Source organism: Lactuca saligna, chromosome 2 (genome assembly GCF_052625555.1).
Source record: "Lactuca saligna cultivar CGN05327 chromosome 2, ASM5262555v1, whole genome shotgun sequence".
Lineage (NCBI taxonomy): Eukaryota > Viridiplantae > Streptophyta > Magnoliopsida > Asterales > Asteraceae > Lactuca > Lactuca saligna.
The window spans coordinates 175,012,192-175,031,121 of NC_136418.1; the positions used below are offsets into that span (position 1 = coordinate 175,012,192).

At 36.3% G+C, this 18,930-nt stretch overlaps 1 protein-coding gene across 1 annotated transcript; it reads right to left on the reverse strand.

The window, feature by feature from the left end:
• Window positions 1–3,594: 3,594 nt before the first annotated feature.
• On the reverse strand, window positions 3,595–6,899 carry LOC145032896 (cucumisin-like). Its single transcript, XM_078981855.1, has 10 exons — window positions 6,807–6,899; window positions 6,581–6,675; window positions 6,346–6,437; window positions 5,986–6,226; window positions 5,396–5,906; window positions 5,216–5,313; window positions 4,900–5,121; window positions 4,552–4,663; window positions 4,256–4,469; window positions 3,595–4,179 (listed from the first exon to the last, which is right to left on the reverse strand). The coding sequence occupies exons 1-10, from the start codon at window positions 6,897–6,899 to the stop codon at window positions 3,656–3,658; spliced, it is 2,202 nt and encodes a 733-aa protein (XP_078837981.1). The 3' UTR covers window positions 3,595–3,655.
• Window positions 6,900–18,930: the final 12,031 nt, after the last annotated feature.

An 18,930-nucleotide genomic window follows, 5' to 3' on the forward strand; every position in this document is an offset into this window, starting at 1 on the left:
CGAAATGAATCATTAGGTTTTAATTGGATTTGAAATTCCTAGATCTTTAAGATTCATTGAACTATTCAATGGCATGTTTCAATCTTGAGTGTGCCCTTGAAGTTTTGTGACTGGGATGCCGAGGATCACAAAACAAGGTGTGAAGTAACCATGCAAATTACTTGGTACCCTTAAGTGTTTACCCCTCAATCGATGTGCCGGTTAACCACACACGCTCCATCGATACTATGATAAACATTAAGTTATCCTTTGCCTACCTTGTTAAATACGAGTTAGTGTGCCGGTTAACCACACACGCTCCACTAACCGACTTAAACACAGTGCAAAGTGTAATTTCATGGATTAACACCTTTTTCACATTTTCCTAAGTAACTAAGATTGGGTATTTATAAAAAGGTTTAGTTACTTAGTATCTATCATTAATACTTTTAATGAAGGGAGAATTTTAGTCATTGTCCTACCCGTTCGGCTAACGACCCTCCACCGGTCAAGGAAGCGGTGGGTGAGAGTGGACACCCATTAAACTGCCATTTTATAGGCAGTAACCTTATACCCCTCTTATAGACTGGCTTCGTGAATGAGGCCTACTAACGGTAAGACTGACTTTACTCTTATATATATATATATATATATATATATATATATATATATATATATATATATATATATATATATATATATTATTAACTTATAATATTATAAAGTATAAGGGTTGAATTTTAACTTTTAAAATTCTAAGGGCTAACTTGGAATATTCTATATTTCTAAAGGAATAATATATTATTTAAAGGTTAATGCCGTAGAAATCATAATTTTTTTTTTTATCATTTGCCATTAGAGAAAAAGGAAAGTTTTAAATGGAAAGAGGAGAGAAAGAAATGGACAAAACTTCAAAAATAGTCTCTTTGTTTTTGAAAATCTGAAGTTTAGTCCCTAATTTATAAAAACCTCATATATGTTCCTTGTGGTTTCAAAATTTTTAACAAATGGTCATTTTCACTAACTTTGTTAGCTTTTGGTCGTTAAGTGAAGGGAATTTCTATCATTTTACTACCATAGGGACGATTTATGAAGTTTTTCCTTATTTAAAAAAATATGGATATTTAATATTAAAGGGTACCACCTCTCTCTCTCTCTCTCTCTCTCTCTCTCTCTACTTCAGTTTTCATTCTGTCTTCGAGCTTCATCAATCGAATGAAATGGCCCCTCGCCCTTGTCGGCTCCCTTCCTTCGCAAGCACTTGGAGAACAATATCCCTGAGAACGCAACACTTCGATCTGTAAATTGAGGTTATTCCTGGAGATTGAAGATAAAAAAATATGGTGATAACTACTGCTTTGCCAATGAACGGAAGCAGGTCGTTGAAGATACCCGGATGGATTTTGGGGATTTTCTTGTTTTTTGGCTCCTTGGTCGCTTCATCTTCAAGCTCTTAATTTTCTCATCTTCTTCCAATAACAATCTCTACACCTGTGAAATTATTATCGGAAACGTCGAGGAAAATCAAACTACAAAGTGAAAGCATATTACTTAATAAGTTACCCAAAAGCAAATTGTTCCCGAGTGATAATCTCTGTAAGTTGTTTAATCTTGTGAGTTGTAATGGTAGTTCTCCAGAGAATGTATTGGAGCTCAGATCAAGGACAGTTAAGGTGGTGATGTTGGAAAATTGTGTGGGGATTGGAGATGAAAGGTTGTTACCATAAATTATGGTAAAAGGTTAAAGATTTGACCATGTATTTGACGCCATTTTTGTCATTCCCTTAACAATCTAGAAGAACCCCAGAAAAATTATTGAACTATAGAGCAAGAATTATGAGGGAATTTAGTTTTGTAATTGGGACAGGGATTGAACCGGTTACAGAATTGAAAGTCAAATTGACCTTATAAAGCTCAGAACAATTAGCAAGACTTTCTGGGATTACACCCACCAAAGAATTATTACTCAAATCAATAGTTTGAAGCAATGCACATGAACCCAATACGGGAGGAATCGAACCAGTGAACATGTCGTTAAACAATTGAAGTCCTATGAGATTCGGAAGGAACCCTAATTCCATTGGAATCAAACTTCAATGGTGTTATCATGGAGGCTAAGATTTCTGAGAGCTTGAAACTGACCTATTTTCGATGTGATTCAACCACTTAATCCTTGCCATGAAAGTTATATCACGATAACTTGACCTTGAGCACATTTGATTCCTTGCCAACTTCAAGAACAAGCTTTATATCCGCTATCGTTCTAGCTTTTCAAGAACCCATTTGGGTCAATGAGTTCTTGTTTGAATGATTGGAGGTCTTGAAAATCAGATTCTGTAATAAAGATGGGTAGGTGGGTTTACTCAGAGAGAGAGAGAGAGAGAGAGAGAGAGAGAGAGAGAGAGGGGAGAGATGGGACCCTTTAATATAAAATATTCATATTTTTTTAAATAAGGAAAAACTTCATAAATGATCTATGTGGTAGTGAAATGACAGAAATACTAATCACTATACAGCCAAAAGCTAACGGAGTTAGCGAAAATGACCATTTGTTATAAGTTTTGAAACTACATGGATCATTTGTGAGGTTTTTATATATTAGGGACTAATCTTCAGATTTTTGAAAACCAGAGTGATCATTTTTGAAGTTTTGTTGAAAGAAATGGAAGAAAATTGAGGTGGAAATCTTTCTTTCTATTCCCTCAAAGTGAATAACTCATCCGCCTAAATTTGGTTTAAACCATTTTCTATTTTATCCTTCGTTGGCAAAAAAAAAAAATCCTTTTCTACGATTCCTTGATCTTCCATCTCCACATGCATCAACTTCGTAGGTATCAACATCTATTCTTCAGTGTGTCGTCTTCTCGGATCATTTCAGGTACTAGTCGTTTGTTTTTGGAAAATCCATTTTTGTATTCTTCTAATCTCGATCTCGATCACGTTGCATATCGAAGCAATAAATTTTAATTCCTCTTTCCAGGGTTCTAATTTCCCAAAAAAAAAAAAAAAAAAAAAAAAAAAAACCTAATTTTCATTCTGGTATCTATGACATCTTCGTATCTCTGGACCTATGCGTTTATTTGATTTTTATCATGTGAAGCCCATAAATCGGTAGTAAATTGTCTTGGGTAATTTGGTTTTATTCTTTCTATTCATGTAGGTTTTGTAATTTTGTTCATCCAACCGGAGTGAAGTGTTGTAAATTTGCAAGCTTCAGCAATTTATCTATGAATAGTTTTTGATTCGCCAAGTTTGTAGACGAATCATCCTGCATAACTAAATAGGGGTGCTAGAATTTGGCAATTCCTTGTCCCTATTAAATTCAACCCATTATTACTACAACTTCTTTACTACATTACTAAGACATCAAACAAAAGCCATACCCTTAATCATGATATAGATGATAACCCATAGTAGAAAGTCAAAGATGGCATAGAGCAAAAAATAACGTTGCTGACTTTTTCAGTAAGTTTAAATCATCACAAAAAAATTCTTAATGCATATTCCTTTCATTGGAAAAAAAAAAAAATACAATCTTGATCCTTCAATACAATATCAGGATTTTTGATACATCAAATGTAAAAAAAAAAAAAAAAAAAAAAAATGATACCAGGTGACCAAATGTCAATAGGAGGTAATTATTTGAGCAAAACAAATGAATGAAATAAAGTGCCTTTTAGGAGGAAAGAAACGCAACAATGGGGCTCGTAACCTTGTGAACTCCATCACTCCAAACCAAGGAACCCGAAAGCATCTTTGACCCAATTGTGGCGCCAACTGTGACCACAAAAGATTGCGTCTCCCCCACTGATTTGAACGATATACTGATCGGGTCAACCTTGACCGAAAGCCCTGATGGTGCAACCATACTAGCCTGGTACGTCGATTCTGCTGCACCCACGTTAGTAACCGTCCTGTTAAAGGTCCGGACGATGCTGCCTGATTGTGGAGCCGAGAGAGCGAAAGAAGGGTAGTTCAGGTCCCACACGGTTGCGTTACTGGCCGCCAAGCAAGCACTAGCATCGCCGGTGACAATTTTCAATGTTGTGGCGTTGTAACCCTGCCCACATAAAAATGAAACGAAATCTGATTCTCCGGCGTCATACACCAAACCTGGGTCGGTTGCCTTTAATGGATCGATATGTCCAGAACCATATGCAAATTCAGCGTCTAGGTTTTTGATTGGACTCATCGTTGCAGCTGCCACAAAAATCAAAATCTTTCATCTTCGTTAAATGTCATAAACTTTTTAGGGTTTTAGGTTTTATAATCATACCTGTAGTCATAAGGGCCGACTTTATCGCAGCAGGAGACCAAGTCGGGTGGAAGGATTTAACATAAGCTGCAGCACCAGAGGCGTGAGGGCAAGACATGGAAGTTCCGGAGATGATACTGTAAGGGACAACACGGGTGTCACCTTCTTCTCCGGTCACAGTTGTACCCATCGACCATGCAGCTAAAATGTCCACTCCAGGCGCGGTTAAATCCGGCTACAAAAAGGTTAATTATAAAATGTCTGTCTGGGGGAAATCATATATTTATTTCTTTTTGAATCATATATATGCTACGTACCTTGAGAAGGTCTAGAGTGATTTGGTTGGGGCCTCTTGATGAGAAGGAAACCACAGTTGGAGCTGCTTTGTCCACAGGTTCATAGGACTTGAGGATACTTGCACTTGGTGTCCTTCAAAACACAATAACAAAAAAAAAAAAAAAAAAAAGGTTCAAAATGCATCCCACGCTTGTGATTATTTAATATGTGCATTGACAAATGTAAGCAATATATATATATATATATATATATATATATATATATATATATATATATATATATATATATATATATATATATATATATATATATATATATATATATATATATATATATATATATAATGTTAATTAGCTAGCTAGACTTACGTGGTGGAGTTTAAGTAACCTAGAACTGAATTGCCATCTTTGCCGCTCAAATATGTGGTTGGTAAAACGAAAGAGAAGGCTAGATCTTCGTAGCCGAAATCACCTTCAATCACCACACCACTTGCACCTGATAACAACGCATTCTCTGGTCCATCAAAATCTTCACAAACCACAATCTTGTCTTTCACCAAAGTTGGGTCCAAGGAATCTTCTTCGCAGTATCTGCATTTCGTACATTGTTCATCAATATTAATCTAGATTGTATATATATCTTCACTTCGATTGTAACTGATCGAAAATTAGATTTTCTTGTTACCTAGAATCGTCTGATGTAAATCCCTTTTTGGTATTCGGCACTGATCCGCCATAAACTATTGGATGAATTGCACCATCGAATGTGTTTACCGTTGGCCCCTACACAACATTTACTTTAGAATCATATGGATCAACAATATAAAAGTGAAAAAAAAAAAAAACAAAAAAGTTGAATTGTCACCTCATAAGTTGCATTGTTACCCAACACAATCTGAGTTAAGAACTTCCGATCAATGCTGCTAGCGGCAACAGACAACGACCATGGTGAAAGATTAGTAATTGATCCAGCTCCCGGACCATCGTTTCCAGCGGAATTGGAAGTAAGAATTCCGTTCTTCATGGAATGAAAAGCTCCAATGGCGATGGGATCCTCAAAATATTGTAAAGGGAAAGAGCCTCCAACGGAAAGAGAAATGATATCGACTCCATCAGCAATCGCATCATCAAAAGCCGCCAAGATATCGGCATCTGAACAACCACCCGTCCAACAGATCTTGTACACTGCTATACGTGCGGATGGAACACCGCCTCTAGCCGTCCCTGTGCCAAGACCTAACATGCTCGCGTTGGTCACTGCACGTCCGGCTGCAGTGGATGCAGTATGTGTGCCATGGCCCTCGGTGTCTCTTGCTGACAGCTCCTCATCTCCAGCACTCCCGTCGGTGTTGTAGTATTTTGCTCCGATGAGTTTGCTGACATTAATTAATGTTAATTAATAACGCCACAATCATAAGAATAAGCATGTAAATATAAAGTGAAATTATTAATTACTTGTTGCAGGTGAAATTTTTTGAAGCGCATGAGCCCTTCCATTTGGCTGGGGGAGCACCAAATCCGTCGTCCTTGAAACTGTCTGACTCCGGCCAGGCGCCGGTGTCTAGCATACCTACGATGACGTCGCTTTCAAGAGGTGCCCTTTTGACATCTTGAGGGAAGCCCATGAAGTCCCATGATCTGGTCGTGTGAAGTTTCTTGTTTTGGCTTCGGAACACAGACACCACTCCCTCCATTTCTGCATGCAAAAGAATGTACGGCTATTATAAATAATCATATATACTTTTTATGTAATTTGGGAGATGCCATGTACATGTATTAATCTAATAATTTAATTGGTCAAAAAAGTCCACTCACGAGCTAATTGGTTTTTTTCATCTTCGGTTAGCTTGGCAACGAAGCCATTAAAGCTCCTTTTGTAGCTATGGAGTAACGATTTTGATGCCCGGCTGCATGAAAACCATCAAGACGTAAGTAACAATTAAACCAAATTAATTAATTATACAAGAAATTAAGAAAATCTTTAAAGCTCAATGTCGCCATAGAAGGAGCTTTAAAACCATCACATATACTAAAAATTAAAATAATCAACCTGCCAATAACTTGTTGTAGCATGTTTGAATGGACTGCTGCCACAGAGAAATCAGTCTTAGTCTTAGGAAGGTCACCCATGTACACAATGTAGGTCTGCAACAACATATAAAACAATTATTTATGCTGAAAATTTTCGAAATATGCATGCTTAAAATGATATAAACTTATATAAAACTAGATAATGAATTGATTGTTTAAACTGTGTTTTTAAACAAAAGAAATGCCTTGAGATCATTGGAATCAGCTGCTTGAGTGTAGCTAAAGATGAGAGAATATGTGACAGTTAGTAAGAAGAGCAGCCATAATGGAGACGCCATTGACATTGACTTGATTGATTTCAAGATGATTAAGCAGATAATAACTAATTAGAGTTGTTTGTATGTATATATAGCGAACTCGACCTCATTGGTTTCTCAAAAATAATTCAATGTTGTTAAAATCGACGGACGTTGTACAAATGCCGGCTTCTGGCGAGGTAGACAATGTTAAATTTAGAATATGCACGTTATCATCCGTTTGTCTTTGGATTTAAATTGTTTTATATAATATAAGAATTTTTGTTTTTTTTTTTGTTTTTTTTTAAATTAAGATGAAATACATCTTCACCTTCCAACCAAAACTCTAAAACAATCATGACCATCACCATCCTTGCAAATATTTTTACTGAATTTTTCTAAAATCATTAATTTATCCAACTTAAATATTAGAGCTGGGTATCTGCAAATTAAACCAGGCTATACTACAGAAAATACTCACACCAACTAAAAATTAATCAAAAACATAATTAATTATATTTATTTTATCTATCATTCAATTCGCAATAACAAATCTTCAAAAAAGAAAATCGCTTATATCCTACCTTGCTTTTTCCAATTAAGTTATCCCAGTAGTGAGATATATATCATCGATGGATTAAATATTGGAATTCGAAAATATTCCCGTTAATCCAAAGTTTGGGAAACTCATTGAACCCTACTCCCATAGCTATTTGGTTCCTAAGTGCATCCTTAAACTCAATAGAGTTCAATTGACACATCAGTGACACATCAATATTTCACTTTTTATTCAACTATACTCTTTAACATCCACACTTCTACTAAATTTTACAAAGTTTAATCGATTTCAATATTTCACTATTTCACTTTTTATTCAACTATACTCTTTAACATCACACTTCTTTCATGCACTTTTGAAATTTCATACTCTTCAAAATCTCATCAAGCCTCGTGTTCCATGCTTGAGGTGCTTGTCTTAGACCATATTGTGATTTTGTAATGTGATACACTTATACTCGGTGTCTTTCTTTATATAGCCTTCTGGTTGTGATACGTAAACGGTTTCCTTCAATTCTCCATGTAATAATATTGTTTTAACATTTATATGGTGAAGCTCTCACCCATGAGTAGCAGCTCTGGCTATAAGAAACCAGATAGTTTCGATTTAAGCTACCGGAGCAAATACTTCTTGGAAATCAAGTCTAGGACTTTCTCCAAGGAAGTGACGATATGGATGAAGGCAAATAGGTACTCCAATTTGTATCTTCACTTAGTCTAGGACTAGTTGAGTGAATCTTGCTTGTCGGGCAAGCAAACAAGCAAACAAGAAAGTCATTCCTGACAAGGAATGACTTTCTTGTTTGCTTAACCGATTGTCTTCAAGTCTAGGACTTTCTCCAAGGAAGCGACGATATGGATGAAATTTCTTGGTACTGGTTTTAGAAATTTCTTAGCTATCTTGGGTTCTTCAATCGATTCACCAAGGGATACCACTTTAGATGTGATTCCATCTAGTTTCCTTGCTAAAGAGTCGATCGATTCCGAGTCAAACATCCTTAATCGGTTGAATTCTGCCATCAAGGTTTGTAACCTTGCCTCTTGTACATGATCTGCACCCTCATGTCTCGTTTTGATAGCTTCCTAGAGTTTTTTTGCAGTCTCGACATCTTTTATTTTGCATAATTAAGTTTTCTGGTATTGCCTAATAAAGTAGCCCCACTACAAGGTAATCCTTCACTTCGTGCTTCTCCGTTCCTAGGTCAATTACACTTTATGCCTTATGAATTCTTAAGACAACCTTCATACGCAGGGACCAAACTATGTAATTTGTGGAATTGAGCATGGGACATTGAATAAAGGTCGATCCAATTTCCTTCACACTCACCGGTGCAACTCCTTCATCTCCCCTACATTCGACATGGTGACCTAACTCGTCAACAGGTAAGTAATTCGATCTCAAAGCTTCTTTTCTCAAGCTATGATACCAATTCAACATCAAATTATATAAATTGAAACATTGTTAATCAAACAAACTCTTTGATTAAAAGGAAAATAACTCAAAGCCTTTGTGTTACCATTGTAAATTCTTAATCCTGAAACTCAATTAAGACATGTATATATAAATCTAATTACTCACTTGTATTAGAATATAATTAGGAAATTATAACCCGATCTGTCTTTGTTTCCATATTTTTGATTGCTTGGATCCCAAGACTTAGGATTCCAATAATGGTTCCCCCACACGAGTCTCTCTCTCTCTCTCTCTCTCTCTCTCTCTCTCTCCCCAATGGCTAGAAAAAATTAACTTTTATCTTTGTTTTATTTTTGAAAGTAACAATAAAAAAAATTATGTGTGTGTGTGTGTATATATATATATGTATATATATATATATATATATATATATAGAGAGAGAGAGAGAGAAAGAGAGATAGGTTCAACTATTCTAACTAGTTATTGTGTGGATGTAAGAATGATTGTGGACCAATCAAAATTTAAAAAAAAATTAACTAAATCAATAAGGGTTATATAGTAATTTGGTAAATGAATTCCATAAATAATCCCTATAATATTTATAGCATTGACTATTAACCTAATTAAATAAATCACATTTTCCTCCTTAATAATTCCACTCTTCCACCCGATAAAGCCATCCCTTTTCCAATTTGTCTATCATACTAATGCTAGCCCACCACTTCTAAACGAATTTTGTGATTGATCTTCACCGAATGGTTTGATTTTGATTTCTCTGGAGCAATTACAAGGGAGCTATGAGCTTCACTTACTCACTTGTCCGCAACTGATGAACATAGCATTGTCGCAGTCGACCATAGCACCACCGCCGCAGATCCAATCCTTTGTGCCTTGTTTGCACATCTCTACTCTCCATCTGTCTTACGGGTCATCAACACTACCATTGACTCTACCAAGTATCCCTTAGTTTTCTCCAATAACGAACCCTAATTTCCAGAACTATGGGGATTAAGGTCATGCCCAGGTTCAAGGTAAATTTATAATATCTTAAAGAAAACAATCTAATTTTGTAATCAACTTCTAATAAATTTTCATTTTTTCAGATTCTTTAGCCCTATTTTGTATGGTTCTAATGATTGCATTGGTTGGTTTTGGTGTATTTGACGAAGGATTTCCTGTGGTATGCTTACTTTACTAGTATTAGATTGAATTTTGGAGGTTATATAGACACGTTTTCATCTTTGAAATTCATATAAATCATTCATTTTTTTAGTAAAATTTGATAACCCAATAGGTATAGAAAAAGAAAATTAATTGAAAACATTAATCAATAAATTTTTATAAACTGTTGCTTATTTCTTGTTTGCTTTTTTATATCATGAAGATTTGGTTATGGAGTGCACAATTATGCTAGCAGAATGGAATGCTACAAATGCGAAACACCAAAGGGATGATTAAGGTAATTAAGTAACATTTCATTTCTCTTAAATGTGCATGGTTGTTTTGTTAGTTATTTTCATTGTTGATCAATATATAAAGATTTGGTTGTGTTTTTTTTTCAAAAAGAAAATGAATCAAGGAAGAGAAACTTTTCCTTCAACAACCATCTATTTGAAGCTATGTATTGTACTACCAACCATTGTTTTGCAATCAATGGGACGTAAGTTTCTTAATGCTGACGGCATCTAGTTGACTTGACCTGTTTTGACATTTCACTATTTCCTATTTACTTTGTGTCATTGAATTTCGAAACTTTCTTTCTTTAATATTTTTCTTCTATTATAAAGTTTGGATTTTTATCAATTTTTTTTTTTGGAATTCGTAGGCAAGCAAAAGAAGAAATCAAATTTCCTTCAGTAGCTATGCATAAAAATGAAGCACTATGTGTTGGTATGCATTCTGTCAGAATGAGGAAAGCCAATAAATATTCTTTAAGAATAAGGAAGGACGATATTCTATTGGTTCTCATAAAAAGGTCTTCGCTTATGACCATGTGGTATTTTATCATAGGATTTAATAATATGTATTTTTTCACTCAATGATACCACAACATCCTTGTCCGACATGCACTTTTACAACTATGAAACATGGAAAGTGCTGTGAATTTGAATGAGCTCCTCCAGGAGACCCAGTCAATAGGCCGCCTTGCCAACCTTGGCAAAACCCAAAATGGCCCGAGATATCGGGAACCCAATTTCCCTTCTTCCTAAAGCGGATCACACCCTAAAAACCTGAAATTCTCACTAGAACAAAATCATGGATCATACGCGACTGCTAATAATTCTTTATTAGAAAAGAGATTATATATTCTTTCAAGAAAAATTTCATTCAGTGACCGACTTTCCAAGGATAAAATGAACAACGAGAGGCAAACTGGGTGATGAATCTTCTTGTATTGATAGGATAAGGCTTCCTTTAGCTCCCGAACCAATGTACATAAAATAACCAACTAACAAACACAAACACTCATACCTAGCCCAATCAGCCTTGAGCTGGAATACCAGGAATGCCTACAACAGGTCCAGTCATCCCTAGGATGGAATACCCTTGTATCCTGCACATGTTTGGCCTGATCAACCCTTGGGTTGGAATACCAAACACGTCAGGTCCAATCAATCATAGGGTCCGGTTATCCTCATTATCGAATACACTAGATTGGAATACAACCATATACAAAACTCGGGTCTAAACCTATAACTTGAGATCCAAGGGCATATCCTTGCATCTCATCCAATTCGTCGCAACCGATTACGACTCGCCGAACCTCAATAATACAACCATTCCGAAAGCGCTTGAAAATGAGAAATGAACCATTACAATCTCTAAGCCCATAACTTATGACTAGAATACTCCTATGTGGTCCTCAGCATAGTTCTGGATTACCAATGAGCCCATGGCATGAGTCTGGTATGCCCTCCCCTGCCCTCAAACCATGACTGGAATGCTCCCTATAACTATCAGTAATGTCGCTAATCCATCAGTCGCCCTGCATTTCGGGCCTGCAGGTACTCACCATCCTCCATTCCCCAAAAAGGCCTAATCAATGTCCTTCACAACATTAAACAAGCACCACTATACTGAAACCCTACCCTACAAGATTGCCTTATAGAATGAGTTGCTACCCAAGAGTTTCCAGGCTCTCCTACCTGATCACCGATAATCCCTAAGGGCACCGAACCTAGATCTAACATAATACATATAGAGTCTTCAGTGTGACTGGACTGCCTCACCGGGCCTTCAACCTATCTGGACCAGTCTCAGAACCTTCAACATGTTTAGACTGCCTCTCCAGGCCTTCAGCATGTATGGACCGTTTTCGGGCCTTCAGCCTGATTGGTATGCCCTGTTAGGACTTTAGTCTATCCGGGCCACCCTAGGTCTGTTGATCCAACACCCTAGACCCATCCTGGTTCTTTTTCCATAAATAACCAGCTCTCCCCTACTTGGGGTTCGAACTCTTGATCCAATTTGCATACTATAATCTCGACCTAACCATACATGTAAGTCGAACGAAACCCCAATGCTACCTTGAACACCTGCAGATACACTCGAAATGTCGCCTACATGCACGTACTTGGGGAAACCCTTGACCTCATGTATGATCGACCAACCACTCTAGAAGCCATCATCCGAACAGCAATAGACAAGACCTTCGATGGCTGACGCTCGATCTGAGAATTCTCAATTCTCCCCCACTTAGAGTTCTAACTACCATTAATTGGATTGAAACAAATTCGTAACTCAAACTGGCTCAACCAGGTATGATCATTATTTACCCTTGAATGAATAATCATATGTAGAATGATCCTCGTAATACAGACCAATAAAATCTCAAAAGAAACCTGAATTTCAGATAAAGGTGTTCGACATGTAGAATGGCATATAACGACCCTAAAAACCCAAAATAGCAGAAAGTCAACCTTCGATATAAGTTACCAAATCCAACAAAATTCCAACTTAATACAATTCCGATACCTCCCCAGAGAATACAGGAAATGACACCCCTCAAAGCATTCAAAGAATCCTGACCTCCTCCTCCTGAGTTACCCTAACCAACCTGAGAGTACGCCAAAAGACTTACCTTCGATTCCAAGTGACATGAACTAATCAACAGGATTCCCTTCCCTGCTTGCAATCCCAATGACAATCTGAAGCCAAAATTTCCTGTCTCCTGAGATTATGGCACTTACTTGCCTCACAAGATACTCATACCATATTAATCCACCAACGCTCATCAGTGCTGAAATACTACCACCAACTACGACGATCAACAGACCCTAAACTGGAGATACAACCTGACCCTAGGGTCACAAGCCCGATCACTTCTTCGAACTTGGAAAACTAAAAGGGTGCAACCCTTTACATAAATGATTAAATTCCAATCAATCAATCAACCATTCTACTTCCAGCTGCAAAACTCATCTGATAAGTGTCAAAAATGACTTTTTTATAGATGATTAGTTATAATAAATAATCTTAACTAAGTTTTAGTATATGTCACAAGGTTTCCGTACATATAAAGAATGCTGAAATCCAAGTTATAACAAAGAAGTAATGACATGTCGAAGTTTTGCAACAAAACTGAAACGACACCGAGAATCATAAAAAGTGAGTCTATGATAAAGTACTTTTTAGCCTTAGGGATCTAAATTAAAGTTGTAGAGTACGTTTCCACCTATGTGTGGATACAAAGAACGTCAAAATGGAGTTTCTATGAAAAAGTTATAACCTTCCGAAGATGCAGTTTTCTGAGAGCATGACACGTGTCAGAAACCCTAATCTTACTGGACTCATGATGTGAGCATTAATTCTCACGACATGAGTAGTCAAACAAACATAAATCGAGCCTATCAAACACCTGAGAGGTCTATGGGATGACTCTTGCAAGCTCACAACGTGAGCATATCATTTACATGACGTGAGAAGTCATCCGGATACCTTTCGACCCTTGAGTATAGTGAGGAAAACTCAACTCACAGTAGGGCTGCAGTGATCATATCCAACTCCCGACTCACAGCTACGAACTCAACCGCCTGTAACCACCATATGACTAATTCCATTAAAATCCCAAATTACCAAAACACCCTCAGAAGTCAAACATTATAAACCCTTCGTCAAAGTCAAAGTCAACGGTCAATGTCAACAGTCCATGTTGACCCAAATCGTCGAGTGCAACTTACAAACTCGTCGAGTTCCTTCAGAACTCAAAAAAACCGCAAAAACTCGATTCAACTCGCCGAGTTGCCAAACAATTCGTTGAGTCCATGCACTGTCCAAAAGATCGGGAAAACCTTAATCAACTTGTCGATTTATCTCACCAACTTATCGAGTTCACTCGGAATCCAAAAAAGCGGGAAAACCCTTATCGAACTCATCGAGTTGGCTAACCAACTCATCGAGTTCCTTCAACCCTTTTCTCATTCAGATGCTTTTAAGCGAAAACAATGCTCCAAACTATAGATCCAGCCCCTAGGGTGTAGTTACTATGTAAAATTTCCAACTTTACATGCATGTGAGGCTTCAAGAGACTAGAATACTAAAACCAAACTTGATAATAGGTTTATGGCATGGAGAAGGGCTAAAGCTTGATAAAGTCGATAACTTTATGACTACGGGGGCCTAGAGGAGTCCAAATCTGAAGTTACAACTTCAATTCATGCCCAACTTCCAAAAATGGATCCAAAGTGGGCTAAAAAGACCCTAAACTCTTGAATGGAGAGATCTAACAAGAGAATGATCAAGGTAACACCTTTTTACCTTCAAATGGTTGCTATATCTGAGTAGATGCTGGATCTATAAGCTTTTTCTCGTTCCAAGCTCTTTAATCTTCGAGTTCTTCAAGAAGTGCACCAAAGACACACTATTTAGCCTTACACACACTCAATATGGAAGGTTAGCTCGATTAGGGTTTCCTTCTGGATGATAAGGTGGTAAAGGAAGCTGGAGAGAAGACTTAAGGATCTTTAAATAGGGTGCAAACCCTAAAAATTTAGGGTTTTCATAATCAGCTCCAACTCGTCGAGTGGGGTCCTCCAACTCGTCGAGTAGGTTCTCCAGAATACACAACTCTTCTTGGTTTCTACACGATGAGTTGGGGTCTCCAACTCGTAGAGTAGACTTTCTAAAGTGCACAAATCCCTAAATTTCATTCTTGGAAATCGGGATGTTACATCTATGTTGATACATTTTTTTGATGTTTTATAACGAATTTTAGGATAATAAAGGCACTTGGATATTCTGAGAATTATAATTTCACTATCAAATCAAATCATTGAGTGGTACTCCCTAATCTTTGATTGGATAAGACTCATAAGAGAAAAGAACAGAGAATGAGATATATGAATTTTGTAAGGACCAGAGAAACAGACCAAAATTGGTTAAATACCTCATTTGTCCAAAAACTGTCAAAACTATCATAAAACAGTTTGACAATAGTTAAAAATATTGTCATAAATCCAGGTTTTCTATAAAGATTAATACCAAGCCAAAACACGGGTCAAATATTCCAAATTTGGATTTCTTATGCATTTTTTAAATTTGCAGCTCGATCCCAACCAGGGGCTGCCACCCCTTGGACCCCGCTCCTAGGAGCGCTGCCCCCAGACCCCCGTTCGTTCAGGGGCTTAGCCCCTAAATGATAGTCTACTTTTAACCTTGAATAAACTTAAACAAGTGTGCACTCCACACCTTCCTTACTTGGTTAATGTTTATCAAGATCACTTTTGGTCAACAAAGTAATCCCATTACACTTAAATCACATTAGTGAAACAAATCACCAACAAACCTCCCCCATTTAAGTGTAATCTTGATTAATTTAAAACAAAAACCATAACAACAAACTGATTCATAAATGAAATATCGTGACAATTGAATTTCACATTAGTATATTACTCATTCCAAATATTCGAATATCAGGGTGTCACTAAGGATTGAACCCTTTCTATTCTAAGTGGATACATGAAGATAATATACACAACAATTTACATTCTTAAAGTTCTAACTTGACACTATATTTTACTAGTTTGTGTCCTATCCTTCTATAAGCATATTAAAGTCACGTCCCAACTTCTTGATGCAGCTAAACTTCATGCTTGTATAGGTATTTCCTTTGTTCTTGCACCTGCAAATGCAATTTTTCAAAGAACTATAAAGAAATAAAATTCCAACCTCCTTAACTTGCAGTACTGAACACATACCTTGGGATGATGATAAAATGTGTTCCAATCTTCAAATATCAAGCTTTCCACATTGAATTCAACATCTAATATTGCATTAGATGGGAATTAGGTATCTCAATATAAAAGATTTTAAGTGGACTTTAAACCCATCCTTATAGCCACCTTGTGCACAGGATTTCTTGCTAACCCTTTGGTTAGATGATCGGCCAAATTCAATTGAGTTCTTACAAACTCCACAGATATCACACCAGTCAAGATGAGCTCACGAATCATGCTATGTCTAACACCTAAATGTCCAGACTTCCCATTGTACACTTGACTATAAGCCTTAGCCAAGGTTGCATCACTATCACACCTGATAGAAATTGTAGATATCAGTTTTGGCCAGAGTGGAATTTCATAAATCAAATTCCTTAGCCACTCAGCTTCTTTACCAGCAGCAGACAATGCAACAAACTCAGATTCCATGGTTGAGTTTGTAATACAAGTCTGTTTCTTAGATGCCTAAGAAATGGCACCTCCTCCAAGAAGAAACACCCAACCACTAGTGGATGAGTGATCCTATAAGTTTTTAATCCAGTTGGCATCTGAATAACCTTCCAAAACCGAAGGATATCCATTATAAGTTAAACCATAATTTATAGTCCCTTTCAAGTACTTGAATACTCTACTCACAGCTTGCCAATGATGTTAACTAGGATTGCTACTATATCTACTAAGCATTCCCACAACATATGTTATATCAGGCCTAGTACTAATCATGGCATACATTAGATAACCAATAGCACTTGAGTATTCAAGTTGAGACACTAGAGATCCTTTATTAGGTAGAAGCTTAAGACTAGGATCTATAGGAGTGCTAACAGGAGAACAATTCTCAAAGTTAAACTTTTTCAATATCTTCTCAATATAATGAGATTGAGAAATTGAAATCCCATTGTTTCCTTTTCTAATTCTTATACCAAGAATTACCTCAACATACCCCATGTCTTTCGTATCAAAACTGGATGATAAGAATTTCTTGGTTTTATCAACTTCTTCTAAATCAATACCCAAAATCAACATATCATCTACATATAAACAAATCATGACTCCTTTACCAGAAGTATCAAATTTGCTATATACACACTTGTCATCTTGGTTTAATGCAAAACCATTAGACAAAAAAACATTATCAAACTTTTGATGCCATTGTTTTGGTGCTTGTTTCAAACCATATAATGATTTCTTCAACTTGCACACTTTGTGCACATTTCCATGCATAACAAACCCTTCGGTTGGTTTCATGTAAATTTCCTCATTTATGTCACCATTCAAGAATGCAGTTTTCACATCTATTTGGTGAATCACAAGATTATTTATAGCTGCAAGAGCTAACAATAATCGAATAGTGGAAATTCTAGCAACAAGAGCATAAGTATGAAAGAAGTCAATGCCTTATTTTTGCCTAAAGCCTTGAATAACCAATATGGATTTATACTTATAAATTGTGCCATCCACCTTCATTTTCCTTTTGAGGATCCACTTACTTCCCACGGCCTTGCAACCAGGAGGTAAATCTGACAATACCCAAGTATTATTATGTATGATAGAATCAATCTCATCCTGAATTGCTTCTTTCCAGAAATAAACATCCCTAGATGTCATAGCTTCACTAAAAGTCTTTGGATCCTCCTCAATATTAAAACAATATTGATGTTGAGATATAGTCTTATTCTTGTTACTTCAACTAGATAAAGTTGAAAATCAGATCCAAAAAAATTAGCTTTTATAACTCTTGTGTTTTTCCTAGGTTCAGGTACAGAACTTGCTCCACCAGAAACATCTTTAGCTTGATTAGTACTCTTTCTAGAAGATTGATGAATCATGTCCCTTGGTCTAGGTATAGATGTAAATCTTTCTTTATCAAAAATAGCATTTCTTGACTATATCATAGTGTTTACAGATGCATAGTCATTAGATTCTATACCATAGAATCTATATGCTTTGGAATACTTAGCATATCCAATAAAGATACAATCTACACCTCTCTCACACAATGTTTTCCTTTTTGGTTTAGTGAGCCTTACAACTGCTCTACAACCCCAAACTTTGAGATAACTCAAATTTGGTACCTTTTTACATCAAAGTTCAAAAGGAGTATTCTTACTCCTTTTATTTGGAGTTCTATTGAAAATGTAACATGTAGTTAACATTGCCTCACCCCAAAACCCTTCACTTAATCCAGAATAGGACAACATGGAATTAAACATTTCTTTCAAAGTTTTATTTTTCCTTTCAGCTACACCATTTTGTTGTGGTATATAAGGAGCTGTGGTTTGATGCATTAGTTCAGTTGATTCAAAATAAATTGGATCATAATACTCACCACCTGTATCAGTACGCAAGACTTTTATTAATTCATTTTTATGAAGCTCAACTTGTTGTTTATAAATTTTAAATTTATCAAATGCTTCATTCTTAGAATGTAGCAACTAGACATAACAATATCTAGATGCATCATCAATAAAAGTAACAACATACTTTTTGTTTCCAAGAGAAGGTGTTGCATGGAAACCACATAAATCACTATTGGTTGACATTCCTTGAATCCCGGTACATATAACCACAATTATTTAAAACAATTTCAAATACAAGATTCTTTCAAATCCTCGGTACATATAAAACATTGTTTAGACATAAACACTTTCCAAAAGTAAAGTAAAGTGAAACATATCCTAAACCCTTGATTTGTTCAGTTGCAACATTTCCTATTTTCACCACAAATTCATCTTCAATTGGTTGACATTCCTTGAACCAACGAAGATCCTTACATATATGGCTTGTTGCTCCAGAATCAACCCATCATGCAAAATCATCATCCTGCACATAAAATGCTTTAGAAATCACAGAAATATAATTATAAACATATTTTGAATTCTAC